We start from the raw sequence: 23,864 nt of genomic DNA on the forward strand, positions 1-23,864 counted from the left end.
TCATTGGTTAGGAGGGCCAGATCTGACAAAAATGGGACTTTGTGGGGATGTGCCATGTGTGTCATAAAATGTAATGCCAGACAGCAGAGATATAAACTTTATAAAGGACACAGTCAAACACAAAGATATGTTTTAACTTAAAATACAATTTCATTTGTTTAATATGAAAATGTAGGGGAATAGCGGGATTTGGCAATATAATTTTTAAAATAAAACATCAAGAAAAAGCTCAAGGATCACAGCAGAAATTAAAATATAAAATGCTCTGAGCCTAGGAAAACAATGAAATGGCCTTGCAAGCTTCTCTCCCTCCCTGCCCCCCCCCCCACGGGTCTAATCAGATTGGCAATGGCTCTCTAGGGTAATATTTCCCCTTTGGCTGTGGGCTTCCAGGTTAGAGTAATCACTAGGTCAGGTCCATTGAGCAGTGACAAGCTGGCTCAAAGCATCAATTCTGTATTTGCAAGGACACAACTCCAGGAAGCATGAGCTTCAGCTGACCATAGGAACGCTGAAAGTGAAACTGATCTCCACTCCAGTAAAACACATTGCAGCACAGACAAAGTTGCAAGGACAATGTGGAATGGATTTGCAGCCAGCAAATACAAGGCGCAAAGAGCAGGGAATTTCAGAGCTTCAAAGGATGAGGACCTTTGAAGGAGAGGGGCGAGAAAAGAGCCCTGTGGGCCTGATTAAAGTCCTGGGGGGGGGGAGCTGGTTCTGGCCCGCGGGCTAAACACTTGACACCCCTGTACTAGAGAAAGCAAATTTTATTGGTGGGAGGTTTACCTGGTAAAATACTGTGATCACAACTCTTTTTAAAACAGAACCCATGAAATAACATTGGGGAGGTGGGGAGAGGTCTTCCTTCTCAGGTCAAGCAACAAAATGTTATGTGGTGTTCAGACACTCAAATACAGTTGGTTCATTTGAAGGACTGTAACCCCAAGAGTGAAATGGCTTGCCATCCCCAATCACCGAAGCTATTTCCTGGGATAATTCCCAAAGCCTGCTGTTGTCATGGGGATGGGATGAGTATCTCTCCCTTTCAAGTCAGGACAAAAAGAAAACAGTCAAACAGAACAAAAATTGGAGCATTTCCTAGCAAATGTGCCAGCATCGCAAGGGATAACCCACTATACACTTTGAGAACCATGGAAACAACCAACTTCACATTTTGCCTCCATTCTCCTCTCCCTCCCTCCCCCTTTGGCCCAAGCTGTTTAACATCAGTAGAGCTGCAGGAATGGGAATAGGGATCAGAGAACAGTAAGAACACATTCTGTTGTTCATTGCAATGACCTGGAAGGTGGCCTTAACTAGTGTATGCCTTCCCTTACGAGTACAAAGAGAAGCGTGACTCAGACTCAATCCACCAGATAAAACTGAACAGCAAACCTCACAAATATGTATGTGTAAAGTCTCGTCAAGTCACAGCTGACTTATAACAACCCTGTAGGCCTTTCAAGTCAAGAGATGTCCAGAGGCAGTTTGCCACTGCCTGCCTCTGCACAGCAACCATGGACTTCTTTGATGGTCCAAGTACCAACTAGTGTCACCCTTACTTAGCTTCCAAAACCTAACAAGATCAGGGCTTGCCTGGGCCATCCCAAGTGAATTTCTGCCCTAGAAGGATTGCAGTCTCAAAGCTCAGTCCTCCTCTCTTGAGGCATACCAATCTCAGAAACGTGCGAGAACTAAGGGCATTTTTGGTGAACACTGTTTACGTTGTTCTAACATTGTAGCAGTTTTTTTTAAGTGCCCACTTAAACCAAGGTATGAATGACATGCAGGATTTAGAAGTTTAGCCTAAACTATGTGGATTTTAGTCTCCATGCTGTACAATTGGGAAGTATAAACTCTCAGGGCTAGGTGGCCCACCTCTAGAATGTCTACTACTTGGTTTTGGGCTCGAGATCCCCTACTCACACTTCATCCTTCAATCTGTGCTCTCAGGTACTAGATAGAGGTTCTTTTCCTGACCTGCCAGGAGACACCTTCTGCCCTAAAGTACTACTAATCTCCAGCAGCTGATATACTTTGGATCTCTCCCAAATTGTGACTGGCCCAACATGTGAAAGAGGTCACACCCTGGACTTAATCTTTTGCACTAAGCCTTAAAAGAAAGTTTGGTTTGGGGGATGGAGATTTATCCTGAACCACTACCTACTTAAAGCCAAGGTGAATCCAGCTCCAATGCCCCACATGAGAGGCAGTCCGGTAAAAATGGTTTGCCCATAGAGGCTCATTAATCCTACTAGATTCCAGAACTCTTTGTGGGATTTTAGGATTCCAAACATGCGTTCTGTTGAGGCTGCCATGGAAATGTGGAATTTGAAGTTCCTTGAAACTATCAACAAGGTTTCCCATTGTCAACTTCTCCCACCCTTGCGACAAAACTCAGCCTCCTGGTTTATCATGAAGCTGGCTGGTCTGAAAAGGCTTGGGAGACTTCTAGAATGGCACTGGTGGAATTGTACTGAATCTGACAGATCATGCTATAGAGCTCACTGCAAGACCTACAAAGTGGCAGTGATGGTGGCAAAGAAAGGTCACTTCTCTGCTATTAATCGATGGCTGTCTATTTTAAATATTTATATTTTAATGTAACTGTTTATATTTTAACTGTTTTAACTTACTGATTATGTTGATGTATTCCATATTATCTGATGTAATCCACCCTGAGCCTGCTTGCGGGGAGAGCGGAATCTAAATCAAAATAAATAAATCAGCTAGTTCGCAGACATCCCAATTCAAGGTAGCTCAGCATCCCCTGATGCCTAAATCTGAGCCTCCAATGTACCAGGAACAGAAAATTAGCAGTGATACTTTTGCCAAGTGTTCTGCAGATAAAATATCAAAAATATGCTCTGATCTAGATGTCAGGTACACTAGAAGAAAGGCCTAGGCTATTTAGGGATCATTTTAACCCAGTTTCCATGATGGATGAGGACAAGATTATGGGACATGTGAAAACCACTACTTGATCCTTGGATCTTTGCCCTCCTGGCTGCTCAAATCATGTAAGGACTACATCAACAAACCTTTATTATAGTATAAGTTACTAACAGGCACCATGCCTTGGCCACTCAAATGGGTGGTTATACTTCCACTACTTTTTTTTTTTTTAAAAAAACCCTTTTTCATAGAAAAATTATGTTGCTAATTATCAGCTGTTCGCCAATCTACCCTTTCTAGGCAAAGTTATTAAGAAAGCAGTAGCAGACTAACTCCAAGACTAACTCATCTATTCTACAGCATTTTCAGTCTGGCTTCAGGCCATGGGACAGAGATGGTTCTGCTAGCTTCACTTGATGACCTCTATATGAGTGTAGAAAAAAGCCAAGCCTGTTACTCATGCTGGATTTATCTGCAGCCTTTGATAAAGTAGACATGCCATCTTGTTAAGGTATCTGGAGGCAGAAGTAGGTATTAGGGGATGTGTGTTGAACTGGTTCAAATCAATTCCTCATGGATGAGATTCAAAGGGCTGCTATTGGAATCCAAGTGTCATGAGTGTGGGACCTATCTTATGGAGCTCCACAGGGTGCAAGTCTTATCTCCTATGATTTTCAATCTTAGGACAAATTATAGTTTGGGGGTTAGTTGTCATCAATATGCTGAGGATGTACTGTCTATATATACTCATCCAAATCTCCTGGTGATGTGGTAAAACTAAATTCTGAAAAGGCAGAAGGGTAAGGCTCATTGGGAAGTTGGAGGTCTAGAAGGACATTGTTCTCTCCACTTTTGATGGAGTTCAATTGACTCTTGCTGACTCAGTTAAAAACCTTAGGGTTATACCAGATAAACAGGTAGCTTACCTGTAACTGATGATTTTCGAGTGGTCATGTGGTTTGTGTAATCCCACACATGGGTTTTCCACCTGGAAACGAACCTGACCTCAGAGAATTCAAAGCTATCCTCAGGCATTTTATTTTTGTGCACATTCCCTCTCGATCAGGGGAGCAGGCATCCACTGTGCATGCCTGGAACGAGGGGGAGGTGCTCCACCCACCCAGTTTCTTCTAGTCGCTGTATAGGGAAAATTTTAATTAGGAAAGGAGAGTAAACCAGCAGTGCAGAAGGCTGGGCAGGCGTGTGTGACTGCACAGATAACCACTCGAAGATCATCAGTTACAGGTAAGCAACCTGTTTATCTTCAGAGCCAGTTTGGTGTAGTGGTTAAGTGTGCGGACTCTTATCTGGGAGAAACCAGGTTTGATTCCCCACTCCTCCACTTGCACCTGCTAGCATGGCCTTGGGTCAGCCATAGCTCTGGCAGAGGTTGTCCTTGAAAGGGCAGCTGCTGGGAGAGCCCTCTCCAGCTCCACCCACCTCACAGGGTGTCTGTTGTGGGGGAGGAAGGTAAAGGAGATTGTGAGCCGCTCTGAGACTCTTCGGAGTGGAGAGCGGGATATAAATCCAATATCTTCTTCTTCTTCTTCATTGTAGTCTCTGTGCAGTCCCACACATGGGTGTCTGGTAAGCTGAAGTGCACAGTTTGTGGGTGCTGGTTCAAAGAATAAAAGAACACATATTAAACATGCATATAAATGACATGAAACATTGTACTTACAGGGCATGGAGCTGAAGGCGTCAGTCAAAAATGGAGCAAAGTACAGCCTGCCAGAAGGATATGTCACGCCATGCACGAACTTCTAGGGCATAGTGCATGGCAAACATAGATGGAGAGGACCAGACCGCAGTGGCACAGATGTCCTCCATTGGTACGCCTCTGCAGAAGGCTGATGATGTGGAAACGGCTCGGGTGGAATGAGCTCACAAGTTTTCAGGTAAGGGTTGTTTAGCCAGCTGGTAACATAAGGCAATTGCAGACACAACGCATTTCAAAAATCTCTGAGTTGAGATCTTGTACCCTTGTTTATGTGTCCCATAGGCTACAAAAAGTCTAGAGTCCTTACGGAAAGAGCACGTCCTATCGATATAGAATGCAAGGGCTCTACGTACGTCGAAATTATGTATAGTCTTTTGTCCAGCATCACCGGGGTTCTGAAAGAAGGAAGGAAGTGTAGTCGACTTCCCTAGGTGGTAAGGGGAAACCACCTTTGGTAGGAAAGCAGGGTCCAAACGTAGCACCACTCTGTTGTGGTGAAAAACAGTGTATGGGTGGTCTGTCCTGAAGGCACAAATGTCACTGGCTCTCCTGCCAGATGTAAGTGCCACCAGTAACGCCGTCTTCCATGACAAGAGATGCAGTGGAATGGATGCCATTGGTTCAAAAGGAGGTTTCATCAACTGGCTCAGAACAAGAAACAGGCGCCTGTCGGTTGTAGTTGATGAATTGGAGGGTGAAGATGTAAAATGCCCTTTAGGAAGGCTTTTGTTGTGGAATGAGAGAAGACTGTGGATGAAGAGCTGAAATAGCAGCCAAGTGAACTTTCAGGGAGGAGTAGTCCAGGCTGGAGTCCAATAGAGACAGAGTGTATGACAGGATTTGGGCTATAGAGGATAATTCAGGAAGGAACTTGTGATGAGCAGTGTATACTGAAAACCGTTTCTACTTTTGGGAATAGGATTTTCTAGTGGACGGTTTTCTGGCATTGAGTAGGACCCGTTGGACTTCGGGGGGGGGGGGTTCTATAAACTGATTTTCCAGGCAATCAGTCGCAGAAGAGCTGGATCGTGGTGCAGAACTTTCCCTTCTTGTTGGGAGATTAAGTCTTAAGCTGGAGGGAAACGATGGAACACACTGTTTGACAGAAGTACGAGGGTGGTGAACCATGGTTGACATGGCCACCAGGGAGTGATGAGGATACAGTTGGTCCAATCCAGTTGGATTTTCTGAAGAGTTCTGGTTATTAGTGGAATCGGAGGGAATAAGTAATGGAGTGGTCCCGACCACGAGAGGAGAAAGGGATCTCCTGGGGATTGCGAGGACGGAGGGCCCCGAGCATAAAAGCGCAGACATTGTGCGTTGGCTGAAGAGGCAAAGACGTCTAGCACCAGAACCCCAAAGGTCCTGAAGACTTCTTGAAGGTAGGTGCGGTTGAGGGCCCATTCGTGATCGTTCACAAGATGTTGGCTTAGTGTGTCTGCTTGAACATTCTAGATTCCCGGCAGGTGTACAGCTGTCAGGAATATGTTGTGAGCAATGCTCCAATGCCAGAGGGATAAGGCCCTTCTGCAAAGGTGGATGGAAGCAGTGCCCCCCTGTCAGTTGACATAAAATACAGTGGCCACATTGTCTGAGGTGAACTGGACATGCAGACCGCGAAAGGACGGTAGGAAAGACTTGAGTGCTCTGTGGACCGCCAAGAGTTCTAGGCAGTTGATGTGTAGAGACTTCTCATAGTCCATCCACTGCCCCTGCACCATCAGAGATCCTAAGTGGGCTCCCCAACCCCACTTCGAAGCATCGGTCATGATAATGGCCGACGGAGGTATCTGTATGAACGGCGTTCCCGTCAGAAGACAATGTTCTATTTTCCACCACTCGAAGGATATGAGAATGTGGTATGGAACAGTGAGTAAAGTCATTTGGTGTTGTCGATGCGGGTGGAAAGTCCGCACAAACCATAGTTGCAGAGATCTCATGTGGAGTCTTGCAAAACACAGGACAGAGGTCTTAGCAGCCATAAGTCCCAGCATGCGCTGAAAAATGAATGCTATTTGGGTAGGGTGTGATATGATGGTGGAGGCCAGAGACTGGATGCGGCGGGCTCTGTCTATGGAAAGGTAGGACTTGTGGGATATCATGGACAGGCGTGCGCCTATGAATTGAATGTCCTGCGTTGGTGTCAGATTGGACTTTGTCAAATTGACTTGAAGGCCCAATAAAGAAAGAAGAAGCAGAGTGGTAGAGATGTCTTGTTGGAGTTGCTCTCTGGATTGGGCCACAAATAAGCAGAGTGGTAGAGATGTCTTGTTGGAGTTGCTCTCTGGATTGGGCCACAATGAGTAAGTCATCTATGTACAGATATATGGAAATTTTCTGCTGGCAAAGTGTTGCCCCCACCACCGTCATGCACTTTGTGAAAACTCTCGGTACAGTGGAGAGACCAAAGGGGAGGGAGCAAAACTGGTACTGTTGATCCCTGATGGCAAACCTCAGGAATTTTTGGTGATGGTGAGATGGAAGTAGGCATCTTGAAGGTCTATTGACACCATCCAAGAATTTTTTTGGATCAACGGAAGGTTAGACTGCAGGGTAATCATGCGGAATTTTCTGTACTGTACATGACGATTCAGTTTGCAGAGGTCCAGGATTGGACGTTACCCTCCATCTCTCTTTGGTACCAGGAAGTATCGGGAATAGAACCCAATGCGATGGAACTGTGGTGGAACTGGTTCTATGGCTGCCTTGTTGAGCAGGACGCAGATCTCCAACTGAAGTGGAAGAGATGGAGGGGTACGTACAAATCGATGGAACTTTGGAGGAGAATCGAACTCTATAGAGTAACCCCTGTGGATTATCACTAGAACCCATGAGTCTGATGTGATGGATTCCCATTTGGGGTAAAATGGAAACAGTCTTGTGATACTGGATGGATGCTGTGGTGGTAGTGAGCAAGAAGATGGTACAAGGAAGTCAAAGAGACTGCTTTGAAGCGGGAGTCGTCTTTTTTGTGGTCTGTGAATCAGGCCGCTGATGGAAAGGTTGCTTAGCTGGTGGAGCTTTGCGTTTCCAGTAGATGGCCTGTTTTGGTGAATTGAGACATTTGTAGTAGGACGGTTTCCAGACTCTCTGCTGATTGGACTGGTGAGCTTGCTGTTGACTGATTCCCAATCTCCTAGCCCTTTTTCTACCGTCATCGAACGTAGTCACGATGTCATCGGTTGTTGCAATGAAGAGGCCCTGACCGTCAAGTGGTAGGTCCTCAATCTTAAATTTGATGTCTGGTTGCAATGAAGTGGACAGAAGCCAGGCATGGTGACGTAGGGCGATGGATGTGGCCATGGTCCTGGAAGAGCAAGCAGCAGCATGACGGACCGTGTTAATCTGCTGTTTGCTAACATGGGGGATTTCCTGTAAGAGTTGCGAGGCTTGCTTCTGCGCAGAATCAGGTAGAGAAGGGAACAAAGTAGTCAATTGTGAAGTTAAATTAAGGGTATAAGCTGAAAAATATGCCAAATAATTATGAATTTTGGAGGTAGCAGTAGTGAGGGAATAAATCTTTCTTCCTAGCGTGTTGAGTTTTTTCCCTTCTTTCTCAAGTGGAACCGGGTGTCATGTCTGTTTGGATTTTGACGAAGAGTGCACAATCATGGAGTTGGGTGCAGGATGATTGAACAGAAACTTAAGAGTCTGGTGCGTGGATCTTGTATAGTGATTTGACTCTCTTAGAAATAGGAGGAACTGATGCAGGCTTATCCCAAGCCTCATCGGAAGAAAGGATCCAGTAAGTAAGTCAGCGTGAACTAGGTCAAGGACCACATTTGATACTCTAGGCAAATCAGCAGTGAGTTTGATGTTTAGAGTATTAGCCATGTTGGTTAGCAGGTCTAAATAGGCCTTGGAGCCTTCCGATGGTGAAAGATCAGCCAGTTTAGTGATGTCAGAAATAGGTGACACGGGTGCAAACCCCACAGACTGAGAAGAGTTGGAGTGCTCAGAGTCAGAATCTTCAGGTGCGTCCATAGGTGTGGTCGGACGGTCGTCCAAAGGCTTGGTCAGTATAACCTTATCTGGTAGGATAGGTTGGCCAGGTTGTTCTATCTGTTGTTGTTTAGATGGGGCAGACTGGGCAGCAGAAGTCGAGGCCACCAGTGATCGCCGTTTTGAATCCTGGGCATAGCACCTGCATCTACGTGGATAAATCCTCATGGTATCGAGGGTAGTAGATTTCCTCAAGGTACCGAGGCTGGTAGATTTCTTCACGGTACCGAGGCTGTTAGGCTTCCTCATGGTACCAAGGTTGGTGGAACTTGTAGGAAGGCAATCGGAAGATACTATAGTGTTGTCAGTACTGACGTGGAGGCGAGGGTGATCTGGACTGCGATGGGCTGTAATGGTAGCGATCCGTGTGCCAGCTTGGAGATCGTGGGTCAGCATAGACTTGAGTGGAAAAGTCTCTGTATGTTGGTGACTGGTGCAGTGGACGTCAATCATGAACCTGGGTTGAAGATTCTCGATCAAGTGGAGAGACGGCTGAATCCTTAATGGTGTGGGGCGCCGACACTTCCTAGAAACAATGGAATCCAAGGAAATTAGTCCAGTGTGCTCAAGGTCGAAATGGTGGTGGATCGAGAGAGTCAGTGGCAAGGATCTTGTCAGGCAAAGGATCCATGGATAGAAGGAGATTGCGATGGGATGCGGATGTCAGATCACAAAAGTGCATCGGTAATGACATCGATGGGAGCCGAGAGCTCTGCTGGAAAAGCTAGTATAGTAGATGTCGATGACACCGCAGTCATGGCTGCTGTGAGGTCGAAGCTGAGTGCAAAGTTGGTGCGAAGGTCGAAGACATGGTATGCTCAGAGGGTCTAGAATCCAAAGACCTATAGTTGGTCTTTGCTTTGGATTTCAATGCAGTTGAATCGAAGCGATGTTTTGAAGACGACTGCCATTGGTGTTTTTTCTTGGAGTCGTTAGATTTTTTGGTATGTTTTTCGGACTTATGCTTGCTGGGAGCCAGTGCCATGGAAGCTGCCGATCAAACCACGTCCCTTTCTGCAGTTAGGGAAGGTGGCGAGGTATGAGACCCAGAGTTGTGGGGCATCACAGGAGAAGATTCCAAAAGGTGGATTTTGAGTTGAGCAGCTCGACTCTTTTTGGCCTGCTTTCCAAACTGGCTGCAGTGGATACAAGTGTCGACTCTGTGGGCCTCCCCCAAACAAAATAAGCATAAAGAGTGTCAGTCAGTAGAGGGAATTTTGGTCCCACTCTGAATGCACTTTTTGAAAGTTGTTTTGCTGTACTTCCCTTCCATACACCTGGGGGGGAGAAGGGGAGGGGGAGTGGTAAAGCAGAAGATAAAGTATTTTTTTCTTGTAGGTAGGAAAAAAGAAAAAAATGAGTAACGATACCATTCGTAGAAAACAAAGGAAGAAGAGTCCTGTGGAGAAGAATCGAGGAGACGCAATGAGGTAGGTCTATTCCGGGCAGCGGTTAAGAAGAAACTGGGTGGGTGGAGCGCCTCCCCCTCGTTCCAGGCATGCACAGTGGATGCCTGTTCCCCAGATCAAGAGGGAATGCGTGTCAAAATAAAACGTCTGAAGCTAGCTTTGAATTCTCCGAGGTCGGATTCGTTTCCAGGTGGAAAACCCATGTGTGGGACTGCACAGAGACCACAATGAAGATCCAGCTTTATTACTAGAGAAGCAAGTTAATGCAGCTAAAAAAAAAGTTTCCTATCAACTCAGCTTAGCCCTAAGATGGCTCCTCACTCTGAGAGCTAGTTTGATGTAGTGGTTAAATGCGTAGACGCTTATTTGGGAGAACCAGGTTTGATTCCCCACTCCTCCACTTGCACCAGCTGGAATGGCCTTGGGTCAGTCATAGCTCTTGTAGGAGCTGTCCTTGAAAGGGCAGCTGTTGTAAGAGCTCTCTCAGCTCTACCTACCTCACAGGGTGTCTGTTGTGGGGGGGGGGAGGTAAAGGGGATTGTGACCGCTCTGAGACTCTAAGATTCAGAGTACAGGGTGGGATATAAATCCTATATCTTCTTAATATGACTGAGCTGGCCATCTTGATCTATGCCACAGTAACATCAAGACCAAACTACGGTAATGTATTGTACATTGGTTTCCCCTCAAAATAACTTGGAAACTCCAACTGGTCCAGAATGCCTCAGCTCAACTATCAGTGGAAGCTAGACAGACCATGCATATTATTCCCATTGTGCAGATGTTCCACTAGCTGCCGATCTGTTACTGGGCTCAGTTTAATGTACTGGCAATCACATACAAAGCCTTTCATGGCCTTGGTTCATCTTATTTGCAGGACCACCTCTCTCCCTCTAGGATCTGTCACAATATCTTCACTCATGTCAGTAGGGGCATTTGCAGGTGCCAACGTTCAAATCAACAACTACCTGTGGCCCGCACCTTATGGAATGGCCTACCCAGGAAGGTCAGGAAAGCTCCCATCTTCTCCTGTCTTTCTAAAACTCTGCAGAAAAGAATCATTTTGCCCAGGTAATAGGATTGGCAGCATACCGGACAAAGTTAAACTTACTCAGAAAAACAATTAAGGTCTGTGGTCTATGTTGCTGTGCATAGTGTAAGTAGGCTCCTATTATGTAATTTCTGTACTGCTCAATACGTCATGCAAAAACCTATTCTATGCTCTTCAGTTCATTCTGGTGGTTCCAGATTTCTAAAATCCTAATGAAATGTCCCATTTTCTTAACTGTGCTGACTCACCAGGTGGCACTTTGAGTACCTGTGAGAAAGACAGACCATAAATAATAAATTAAAAATAAATTAAATATGCCTAGATTCCCTAAAAGAGTCCCATGATGCAGAGTGGTAAAGCTGCAGTACTCTCTGCTCACGACCTGAGTTTGATCCCAGCAGAAGCTGGTTCAGGTAGCCGGCTCCAGGTTAACTCAGCATTCCATCCTTCCGAGGTCAGTAAAATGAGTACCCAGCTTGTTGGGGGGAAAGTGTAGATGACTGAGGAAGGCAATGGCAAACCACCCCGTAAAAACTCTGCCGTGAAAAAGTTGTGAAAGCAACATCACCCCAGAGTCGAAAATGACTGGTGCTTGCACAGGGGACTACCTTTATCTTTAGATGCCCTAAGGGGAGAGAGGCTGTGGTTCAGTGGAAGAACACCCATTTTTCCAGAGTTGAGAGTAGAAGGTGATGATGGTGGTTGTAGCAAGCAGTGGACAGCCAGCGTGGTATAGTGATTAAGAGTGTCAGACTGATATTTGAGAGACCCATGCCTGAATCCCCACTCATGACATGAAAGCTCGCCAGGTGACCTTGAGCCAGGCATACTCTCTCATCCTAACCTACCTCACAGGGTTGTTGTGAGGATAAAATGGAAGAGAGGGAAATTATGTAACCACTTTGGAGCCCACTGTGGAGAAAGGGATAGAAATGAATTAAATAAAATAAAGAATTTTCTCTTCAATCACCAGGTCAAATAGTAGGCCCTGGGTGAGAGGCCCTAAAGAATCGTTTTCATCATGGAAGGAGAGGAAAAAGAGAGAGGGGGAGAAAACAAAGTTGGAGTCCCACGGCAGCTGTAAGACCAACATTTTATTCCAGGTGTAAGCATACCTCTTAGGCCAGCAACCGAATGGTGTTGGTTCTAAATATCAGACTTATGTCCATTTATTCTTTGCATCCTCCTGGACTTGAATCCTCCTGAATAGAGTTGAGACCTTGGTTTCCTGTCTTATTATCAACCCTGGTATCTCCGCACTTACTAACCCTCTGGATATCACATCTAATCCAATCACACCTGCTATTGACGTTCACCTGTTATTGCCATTCAGCATCTGGAATCATCTTTATCTCCAGTACCCTGTGTTACATTTTATGGCAAGCATGGCCTGGCCCAACAAAGTGACATTTGTGTCAGATCCAGCCCTTGTGAGAAATGAGTTTGACACCTCTAAGCTAGAGGGGCATTTAAACCTCTCCTTGTCTGGTGTGAGACCTAGGAAGCCTCCTGAGCCAAAAGCAGGGCAACAGCAATTGTGGGTGGGGCCTTCTAGAGAAGAACCTCATAGAATACTGTCATCAAAGGTGTACATTTTGCAAAGTAAATTTTGCAGACAAGGCTGCCACCAGCACATTCTCCTAACATTCAGAATTCCATTTCCACATCGAATGTCAAAAGTTGTAGATTTAAAGATACAAAGGTAGAAAGGAGTTTCTAAGAGTTAAATCCCTTCTATTTGTCACCTGCTCACATGGATTCTTCCCAGCGCTGTTACAAATCCACCAGGCCAGCCTATTTGCAGGTCTCTTTAATAATCCTATTGTCTGACAGAGCTTGCACCCTCACGCAACCCAAATACACACAGATAAGGCTATAGCTCATTAGCAGAGCACCTATGGTGCATGAAGATGGTAGAAGGTTCAATCCCCAGCACTGCCAGATTTTTTTAAAAGGAGGAAACAGCAGCACTAAGAAAGGTTTTTGCCTTTCCTGGGCTAAGTGTCATCAGCCATGAGGAGTCAGCAATAGCTATTCTCAAAAGCAGAGAGAATAGGGATAAGAGTACCAACTGATATGCCGAATTTAATAAAGGTATCCAGAAAAATAACAGTTATTCAAAGGGATGGGCTTTGCAACCAAATTTTTGTAAAATCTTAACTTCATGGAGCTGCTGCAAACTGCTGGCAAACGATAAAACTCTGTGCTTTTACAATCCTGCCTGGAAATGCAACTGTATAACTGGCTGGAAACCCAGAGCTATACAACCGTCTGCATTGGAAGAACGGAGCCAATCTGGGTGCAGAGGAAGGGGAAAACAGCACTGTAGAACTGCCACTTTGCATCCCACTGTAAAGGGGCAGGAATTGGCTTTGGAACCTAATGCAGATGGCACAGATTCTATAATGCTAATTTGCTGTCATGGGGGGGCGGGATTGTTTGTAGCACACACTCTCTCTCTTTCTCTCTCTCTCTCTCTCTCTCACACACACACACACACACACACAAACATGTCAATTCATCAGCCCAAAATGTATATTTGTCCTGAAGGTTAGAGCCAGCGGAAGTTGTGGATGTACATTTTATGCATCATCACACAAGAACTAAAAGGGAGGGGAGGACAGATTGAATTTGCTGGTAATCTACCTAGTCTTTTAAGATTTGCAGAAACTTCTAGTGTCCTGCTCAGAAGCAAAAATGCTGTTAGTGCACACATCTTAAATCTTCATTACCATGCTTTTGATTCAAACTGCAAGCCTTGGAATCTACGTACCACCTTCCACCTCCAAGATTCGTATGCATTTTTAAGCAGTGCACAAGTAATTTCCTTTACCAATCACAAAATCAGCAGAAACTCCCATGTTAGCATCCCCACACCCTCAATTTACAACCTAGCATGCTTCTTAAAATGCTCCCTTCATAGCAATTTTTTTGGTGGAGTTCTGCAGACAATCTGTGTTTTTAAACAAAGTGGTTCAAATAAATTTTTGAAAAACACCTTTATGCAACGCCACAGCTAAAACTTAATACAGAGGGGGGAAATTAAGTTCTTAGTAACAGAAGTCCAAAAGGAGCTCTGCTTCTTCTTAACAGAGGAGTCTTCAGCCAGTTCCTTGGAAAGGAAATACATATGCAAGGATAACAGAAGGATGTCTGATTAGTAACTGCAAACACAGTGCCAATTCAGTGCAATTTTGCATAAATATAAAAATAAAGCAGGCAAGAGCCAAGCAACTGGGCAAGCGTTGGAAAGCAAAGAACTCACCGTTAAAATTAGCACATTCCCATACCTTGGTCAAAGAAACAAGCAGACATCAAGGCACTGGTGTTGGACTGGGCGGACTTAATTGTGTTTGAGAATGGACAAGGGAAGCATTTCATCTTCCGCAGGACACCGATTTGCTTGTGTATTTTCATCTGTGTTAACACCCTGGCTGCCAAACCAAATGAATGCGAGTCCTTTCTTTGAAACGGTAAACTGGTATCTCAGCGATAATTACACGGGAGTCTATTTTTGTCCTTCGGGCGCTGCAACGGGCAACAGAGCATCCAGAGAACGTGCCGCTTCCTAGCACCTCCTCCCCCTCTGTGCGTGCTATTTTTTGCTACGATCCCTAGGTGGGGGGCCTTTGCCAGCAAGCACACAAAGCTGCTGCTCACAGCCATGGTCAGTAGCGCTGCAGAATGATCCCTGCTGCTAGTGAGCAGCAAAAGGAGCTTAGGGGTTTGCCACAACAGACCCAAACATATGCACAGCACCCAAGATCACATGGAAGAGAACACTGCTCCTCAGTCTTGGAACAGACATGCAGCCATCCAGCACTGCACACATCTGACATACCTTGGAAGAGAAGGTCAAAGCAAGCGGCTGACAGACTCATCGAAAGTCACATCAAAAAAGCACGCACAATCCATCTGCCCCTTGAGAAGCCCCTAGTCTCTCCTGCCACCAGTTTCTTTTTTTGCAGGAAGGCTGGAATGTGACTCCTCCATCCCCACTCCAAACAATGCGTGCAGCAAGAGCTTAAGAATTAAGGAAGCTTCCCTGGCTGCTGGAGGAGGCTTCTGTACCCTCTACAGCTCTCTGCCCTTCTTCATGATCCCTAGAACTCCGCCCCCCCCCATCCTCCTATCTCTCCTTTCCCCAACCATGCATCACTTTCTTCTCTCTTACATTCAAGTAATTATATCTTGGCTTTTTTTCTCCCTATGGGGTCCCAAAGGGGCTTAATGTCATCCTCACCATCTTCCATTTTATCCTCACAGTGACCTTGTGGAGGTCAGTTAGTCTGAGCAAGAACGACTTTCTCCAGGTCGCCGACAAGGCTTCCATGGCAAAGTAGGGCTTCAAAACCTGGGTCTCCCAGATTGTAACCAGACACACCCCCACTGGCTTTATCACTTCTTGCTAAAATATATTCCAATGTTATGCCAGCCAGTCTGCATAATAATATCACTTGCACAGTAAGACTTCTTGGTGGGGTTATATGGATGTTTATGGCAGGAAGAAGTATTCCTATCCTGCACGTGCACACAGCCACACCCTAAAAATATCACAGAAGTCAACACAGAGCTGCTTACAGCAACCCACATGGTCCATCTAGCTCAATACTTTCTAGTCTGACTGGCCCTCAGGCTGGGAAAGGTCCTTCTAGCTGAGATGTTTTTAACTCGAGTTTGGTGAAGAGTTGGTTTTATACCCCACTCTTCACTACTCAAAGGAGTCTCAGAGAGGCTTACGATCACCTTCCCTTCCTCTCCCTACAACAGACACCCTGTCAGGTAGGTGGGGATGAGAGAACTCTGAGAGACCTGTGCCTGACCCAAGGTCACTCAGCTGGCTGCATGTGGAGGAGTGGGGAAACTAACCTGATTCTCCAGATTGAGTCCACTGCTCTTAACCACTACATCAAGCTGGCTCTGAAGCAGACTGGACTGCAGTGCAGGGAAATCGCCTTGCAAAAGTCTCTGGAGAAGAGGGCCCAATCAGTGTTGACAGTACTGGCCATTACTGTCTGTTAGATCAAGCTCTGTTTGCATCCCTGCAACAGGTTCACTGTGGGACCACTCAAACATCACTGAAAGAAAGGTCTCATCTGCCCCTTTCTCAGCTGACTTATCATCTAAACATGCTTTGATGTTATATTACTTTCATTTTTAAAAAAGTAAAGATCACAGGGTGGTTGCTCTAAATTAAACATTGTTGACAATCTCCATTTTGCATGCCTACAGAGTATGGATACTGAGTAATACATCCAACAACACAACAGCTCTAACAGGATTATCAGGGACCCTTATTAAAGTCAGCTGTAGCTTAGAATAAATCCTGCACGACAAAAAAAATACCAAGAAGAAATTATGTATGGATTTGCCTATTCATTGTTCTGCACGGCTTCAATGGAATTGGATCAAAGTCTTGATTGCCGTGTTAATACACTTACACAGGCTTGTAAATGCCATAATTATACTGTAAAGCCAATCCTATGCAATAGATCATGGGTGTCAAATGTCCGGCCCATGGGCCTAATCCAGAGGGCTCCAATAAGGCCTGCCAGAAACTGACCATTACCTGCTTCCTTCTTCCTCGTCTGCTTCCTTCAGTCACCATTTTTTAATTCTCTCCTGTAACAAGGCAGCCAAGCAAAGGAAGGCTCTTGCTCTTTCCTTTTTCCCTCTTCCCAAAGGGAGCGAGCAGGAGCCTCAGCCAATGGTGGGGCTTGGCTCTGTAGCTCTGCTGTATGATTGAAAGTGCCTGGGTTGCCAGACTACCTCAATCACACTGCAGAGCTACAGTCAAGCCTCTCTTTCTTCTGTTGACAAAGGCTCCTCTCCCTCCTCCTCTCCCTCCTTGTACCTTGGGGAGGGAGGGAAACAGCCAGAGCTCCCTTTGCCCAGTTCCCTCCATCGATCGCATGGGAGAGATACAAAGAAAGCACTTTTAAGACCAATAGTGTTTTATTCAAGGTATGAGTTTTTTGCCTTGCTACACACTCACACACACGAGAGAGAGAGAGAGAGAGAGAGAGAGAGAGAGAGAGAGGCAGATTTGTTGACTAGTTATGCCAGGGCTCTCCTGGGTGCAACGGGATTTGCCTCCCCCTTTTCACTGTATTCATGCCTTCATGATCCCGAAGAAGAATAACAACCACCACCAAGGATTAGGCTGAGAGTGTGTCCAGACCAAGTTCACCCAGCTTATTTTCTTTAATTTTCCTTTAAGATTTTCCTTTGATTGATTGGGGATTTTCAGTGCAATCCTAAAGAGAGTTACACCAGTCTACGTCTATTCATTTTAATAGGCTTAGACTGGAGTAAGTCTCTTTAGGATTGTACTGTTTGACCCAGACAGTAGACTGATACTGATCACTATACATGGCTGTCTCTCTATTCTTGCCCTGCCACATACGAGTTGCAGTTATTTTTCTGGGAAAGACTATAATTTTGTAGACAAACACATAGCCCTCGGTCTGTGTCATGGTGTCTTCACATGTTCATGAAGCAATTGTTATGTACAAAAGCTCACAATGCCCAGCCATTTCATGTTTTCCTTTGGGTCTTAAGCTCAAAGCACGTTTCTGTAATGAATGTCAATAAATCAAAAGTAGGTTTGCAACTTACATATGCACACCTGAACAACACGTGAACAGCATACTCAAGATTGCTATAGCACAGGAATTGTCTCCAGTTTTTGATGCAATAATTCAGAGCAAGAAGTGTCAGTTATCAGAAACTGTTAAAATATTGCAAACATGCTAATGCTTTAAGCATGTTTTATTTATTTATTTTTTAAATCTTTTCATTGTGTTTGTCTGTGCCCTTTATGAAGTTTCTCTCTCTGCTACCTGGCATTACATTTTATGACACACATGGTCTGGCCCGACAAGGTCTCATTTATGTCAAATCCCACCTTCATAACAAATGTGTTTAACACCCCTTGCAATAGATAATTGACAGTACAATGTCCAAAGCAGGATATGCACTAAACTATTGAAAGGGAGTAGCTTTGGTTTTAAATTATGGCTCAGAAGATGGGCTTGGAAATGTGGAGTGAAAGCATCTAATAAAATATTAGCAGGTTAACAGGGAAACGGAGCAGCTCAGCCGTGCGATTCCATTTTCCATTGTTTCCAGGTGCCCTCTTCCCAAAAACCATTTCTTCCCTGAAGCAAACAGACAAATGCTGCTGCTTCTACCTCAGTGGCACAAGAGCTGCTTCAGAAGAGCCCAGGAGGCATTAAATATGGGTTGCAGAAGTGGAAACAGTCACCTCAAGCATAGGTGCCTGGCTTGGGGCAAAACTCCATGGCCATTTTGTGGTGGTGCTACAACTATCTGTTCTTTCTAGGAAACCCTGGCAGTGTTACATATTCTGTGGTTCTCAGCCTAGGTGCAGAGCACCTGAAAGGAAGAATGTCATGAGAAAGGAAGGTCTTCAGAGAGCTGAAGATTTTTTCTTACTCCTATTTTCTCAAGACCTGAGAAAATTTAGAAGCAACAGTGCCAGGTTCATACAAGTCAAGAAATACCACAGTGAATGGAAACTACACCTTGACTCAGTAGCAATATCCCTTGGATGTTCTGTTGAGTTGAGTGGAAAGAACAGGTTTCTCATTCAAAAAACCCACCACCCAGATGCACACAGAAAAGCTGGGAAGATCTGTATCTTTCAAGGAAGCAGCATCCTTTTAGCCTCATGCAGCCACAACAACTGTTCTTTCCTATGGTTGGCTTATAATTACTGTTTTGATTATATATTTTCAGAGTGCTTGATTTCTAAACATAAACAAAGATATTCTATGAAAGACTCCAAATTACAATGCTAAGGAAGTAATAAAGAAACAAGGAATCAAGGACCAGAACTGGCTATAGGAGCACCTACAATTATGCTGTCAATAGCTGAAGTGTTTTTATAGCATGCACAGTATCATTAAAAAGATACTTCATCATTCATATCACTTTCAAATCTGTTGATGATTAAAAAGTAAACTTGCTGGCTATCGAAACTAACTTATAAAAAGTCATTTCATCAGAATAAAAAGTCATTTCATCAGAATATGTTTGGTAAAGTTTCCATGAAGTGAATGATTCACATAACAACTTTCACCTCTGTCTTTTTGGAGTACAGCAAAGTTCACCTACAGTTTGAAAATGACATTAAGTAGAAATAAAACAGAGTAATAAGGTATGTTTTAAAACAGAGGTGACCAAATGTGCTTAACGTAAGAGCCACAGAGAATAAATGTCAGATGAGGGAGGGAGGAAAACAGATGAGGGGAGAGAGATGGAAAGACAGCAGCTTTAACTTTAAATGCATTCTCCAAGCCACCAGGCTAACTTGGCTTGGAGAAGTGATTTACAGAGACAAATGCATTCTCCAAGCTGGCCAATGTGGTGGTGGGGGCTTCGAGAGCCATACAATATATGCGAAAGAGCCACATGTGGCCCCTGAGCCACAGTTTGGCCACTCCTGCTCTAAGGCCTGGTCATAGATGGAGCAGGAGGAGTGATTTAACATACCAGTTCCAATCTGGAAATTATATGGTAAAGAATCAAAGGTGGGATGAACAGGTTATGAATCTTCCCTCTCTAGATTTCCATACTAGCTCAGAGGCTCGTTTTCTTTTTCACACTCCCCTCTTCTCTCTCCTCTTTAATGGGCTCTAAACATTCCATGCTTTCAGAGGCATATTTAGTCATCATCACTCTATCTGGTTGGGTTTTTTAAAAAAAATGCTTACCTGCAGTACATACCCAGGAAGTCCCTCAAGTATGTAGAGACCCCCCTATCTAGGGCCAGTAGCTGTTTTTGTGACTATTCACATGCCTCAGGGTCTTCTTCCACATTAGTACCACCGTGATCCTCCCCAATTTCACCACTATCACACCTGCACTCTTTCAGTCTAGAGTCTCAGCCTTAGGCTACCCACATTGCAGGGTTATCTCCTTATACATGCAAAAAGCAGAGAGCCAGGCTCTATATGAACTTTGGTCTGTTTTATTCAGTACGCTACATTTCAGAGAAAGACCACACATGTATTTCTGTTACCAGCTGACATCCTGGTTTGGAATCTACATGTCACCATCCAAGTTCTAATTATGTGAGCTGGCAGGAAACAATCAATTCAAATAATAATTAGCAAAAGATTGATCAGCATTATCCCAAGCAGGAACCATAGACACACACATCCCATATTAAACCAAATTATCCTTACACCAAAACATAGTTAGAATAATGAGAAATGCATCTAATGAGCCCAACATTAGCAAATCTTACGTACTGTGGTTTTCTATTTCTCAAGCAGGAGTTCTGCCACACAGACAAGAGGGCAACAGAGTTGCCAGTAACCAAAGGACAGACTCTCTCTCTCTTTTTTTTTTAAGTTTTAAAATACTTTATTGTGAATCAAACAACAATAACAAATAAAAAACCAAAAACATAACACAAAAGAAAAAGAAATCAATGTGCACAAGAAAACCATAACCTCCCACCACCTATCCACCCACATATATAACCAAAGGACAGACTCTCAATAACAAACTGCATTTTTCCAAATTAAAGTAAACTTTTATGATGACAATACTTTTTGAGCATGCTGAGACTCCAATATCCTGTAAACCTTTACACTAAAAAAACCCCTACATATATCTGGCTTTAGACTAGACTTAAACCAGTTAGGGCAGTCTGGTTTTTCACAAACAATCAAAGTATATGGCAAAGGAATACAGATCCACATTCCTACAACTATCACTGCCATCTTCACTGGTTACTGGCAACTAGTAAACAAGCCAACATTCCTATGTTCAAGTCACATTTTTGAAAATCATCGCTACTTATGAGTGATATATGCCAACACAGAGATTGATATGTTTAGAAAGCCCAAAAGGCTTTATATAAGAATTTGAACCGAGATGTAGTCAAAATCCAGTCTAACTCCTACACTTGACAAAATATTAAAACTGTCAAAGCATACAAGATAAGCAGGAACCACCCAGAAAGGGCAGCCAGCAACACCTAAGGGGAGACAGGTGGTTACCTTGTCTAAATATTTCTGCCCCTGACACTGACAAACATCAGCTGAGGCCTCACCCTTCAGAAAAGTGATTCTGCACACTAATCTTACCAATCATCTGCTAACTACTTTCCACATTATACTTTTAACACATGCATAGAAAAGTATTTTTAAACATACACATAAAAATGAGTATGAATACATCTTTTGCGAAGGCATAACTTATAGATATATGATAACTATGAAACTGGATTTGCTCCCCTCCCCCATATCCCCATTCCCCAATTTTCAGCTTGGAAGTTAACATAACAGGATGTTATTAGAAGTTGGCCAGGTGAATCATCATCTGAAAGGCACTGCTCTCATCATCATGGTACAAAAATGTGACCCAGGACTGGATCCTACAGTTTCCAACTGCCACAAGAGAGAGCTGAATCCTATGTGAATTTGGGTCATCCTTCCTTAAGGAAAAGTATTGTTTGAGCACCATTCTTTCCTTCAAGTAACCAGTGTGCTTACTCCAACTCTAAAATTTCAAAGCTGTAATTTCACACAGAAGCAAGGCAGCAAGGATGAGCCTAAAAGGGCAACTGCAACTTGACTGTCATCCTAATTACATTTCCTCAGAAATAAGTCCACTTCATCTCACTGGGGCTTATTTCACTTTCCACACTTTGGAAGAACTGCAGCATTAGAAATTATTTAACTAGCAGTGCCACAAGATTTTTTTTTGGGGGGGGGGACTTCTCTTACATAAAGTTTTTTCTTTGAGGTATACAACAGTTTATAAGTATTTATTACCTCCCAACAACTGTCAGGAAATCATCAACATTATGAAAATCAAGAACAGGTGGAAGAGGAGATTGAATTTATGCCCTGCCCTTTGCTACCCAAAGGAGTCTCAGAGTGGCTTACAATCTCCTTTCCCTTCCCCTCCCCATAGCAGACACCCTGAGAGGTAGATGGGGCTGAGAGAGCTCTCCCAAGAACTACTCTTGAGCAGAACAGCTCTGAAAGAGTTATGACTGACCCAAGGTCACTCCAGCAGTTGCATGAGGAAGAGTGCAGAAGTCACATATCCATTAATGATAACATTTCAGTGGGGAAACCTAACATACCTCATAGCATGTTACGGAGGGGACAGCTTTCCCATGTTGCTCTGAACAAAGTCAGGATACAAATAAGAGGAAATACAAGATAGTGCAACTACTGAACTAGAACTGGTGTCATGAATCTCAATGGAAGACCCTGAGGCAGTCCCTGTCCTAGCCCAATCTACCCCCATAGAGTAGCCGTAAGGGAGGGAAAAGATAACATCACTCATGTATATCACTTTGAGCTCTTTGTAGGAAGGATGGAATACGAATATGATGGAAGACTGAACCAGTGGGAAACCTGTGCCTAGAAGAATCAATTTGCCTACCTTGGATAGTGTGATGCTTTCACTCATGCTCATGTGAAGAGCTTGAGGGTGTTCTTGAGGAGTTACTAGGACTGCCTTCCTTTCAACAAAGTCTTATTCACAAGCTCTTCTCCCCTTTCTAGACATGGGTGAACTAGTCACACTGACCTGCACTGTTATCTTCTAGGTTTGACTACTGCAGTGCACCTTGCATGAAGATACTCTTGCAGACATCTCAGAGGTTTCATAGTAGTACAAAAACCAGTGGCATATCTTGAATGGGGCAACTCTTTAAAAGCATACAAGTAGAGGACCCAAAAGGACCTGGACCGCCTCCTTCAACATTTTCTCATTCCTCTGCTTGAAAGCTCCAATAGCCTTTCCCCTTTTCCTTCTTACCTCCCCACCCACCAGCCAAATTCCCTTTATCTTCCCCCCTCAGTTCAATTTTCCACCTTCCCTCCCCCTGGAAGCCAATACCCAGTTAAGTTGTGAAGAACCCACACAGCCTTGCAGGGGACACCTCAGTTTCCTCTGTATCCCACTCCCCACATTATTTCTTCTTTCCCTCCTCTTGGCAACTCTTGTAACTTTAGCCTTTCTCTCATTCTTTCTCTCCTTCTCATACATCAACCTAACTTTTATCTGCCCTGACCTGATCTTCTGTCATATTATTCATTTACTTCTTTTATACCCCAGGTTTATCCACAAGGTGGACCCCCAAGTGGCTTATATCATTCTCCTCTTGAGAAGAAGTTTAGGCTGAGACTAGAACACGATCACCCAGCAAGTTTCCGCATCAGAGTGGAGATTCAAACCTCAGTCATCCAATATCCTAGTTTGGCACTGTAACCAATACTACCTTTTCTGGGATGGATGTTGTTGAGCAAGCAAGCAGCTAGGCCTGGATAAGTCCCACAGGTCAGGTGGTAGCAAGTCACCTGGTGGCTGCTCTTGGGCCCTGGTCCCAATGAGTCCACCCTCAAAGGCCAAAACAGCCCTGAAAAGGACCTAACCCACTGCCTTTTACTAAAAAAAAAAAACAATGCTTGAAGGCTGGCGATTCTGTCATGGTTGCCTAGCAACCACCACACTGGCCACTGAGAAGGCATTTGTTTCTTAAAAGCTACGGGTGCTGCTTCTATTTGAGGGGGAGGTTAACCTCCACAATCTAATTTGTTTTAGATTTCAGGGTTTGTCTGCTTTTGTTTTTGCTTTTTCCCCACCCCACCCCATGTTAGCAAAAATATGTGTCTTGTCAGTTCATGTCTATGGATTTAACTATCCGCAGATTCGGCCATGTAGAGAAACTAATTATGTTGAAAATGATTACACCCCTCCTGGGACATCTTACCTGAAGGTCCACTTCTCC

At 44.3% G+C, this 23,864-nt stretch overlaps 1 protein-coding gene across 3 annotated transcripts in view; it reads right to left on the bottom strand.

Moving 5' to 3' along the window:
- PPP2R2A (protein phosphatase 2 regulatory subunit Balpha) overlaps positions 1–23,864 on the bottom strand; it is an 85,452-nt gene that overhangs the window by 21,846 nt on the left and 39,742 nt on the right. Inside the window, exon 1 of one of the 3 annotated variants that reach the window (XM_060250464.1) lies at positions 14,371–14,517. The exons of the other annotated variants lie outside the window; for them this stretch is intronic. Coding sequence (XP_060106447.1) covers positions 14,371–14,497 — 127 coding nt within the window. The 5' untranslated portion in view covers positions 14,498–14,517. Of the gene's footprint in view, positions 1–14,370; positions 14,518–23,864 lie in introns of those variants that run through there. 3 annotated transcript variants of the gene reach the window in all.

The sequence above is a fragment of the Heteronotia binoei genome, chromosome 12, assembly GCF_032191835.1.
Source record: "Heteronotia binoei isolate CCM8104 ecotype False Entrance Well chromosome 12, APGP_CSIRO_Hbin_v1, whole genome shotgun sequence".
Classification (NCBI taxonomy): domain Eukaryota; kingdom Metazoa; phylum Chordata; class Lepidosauria; order Squamata; family Gekkonidae; genus Heteronotia; species Heteronotia binoei.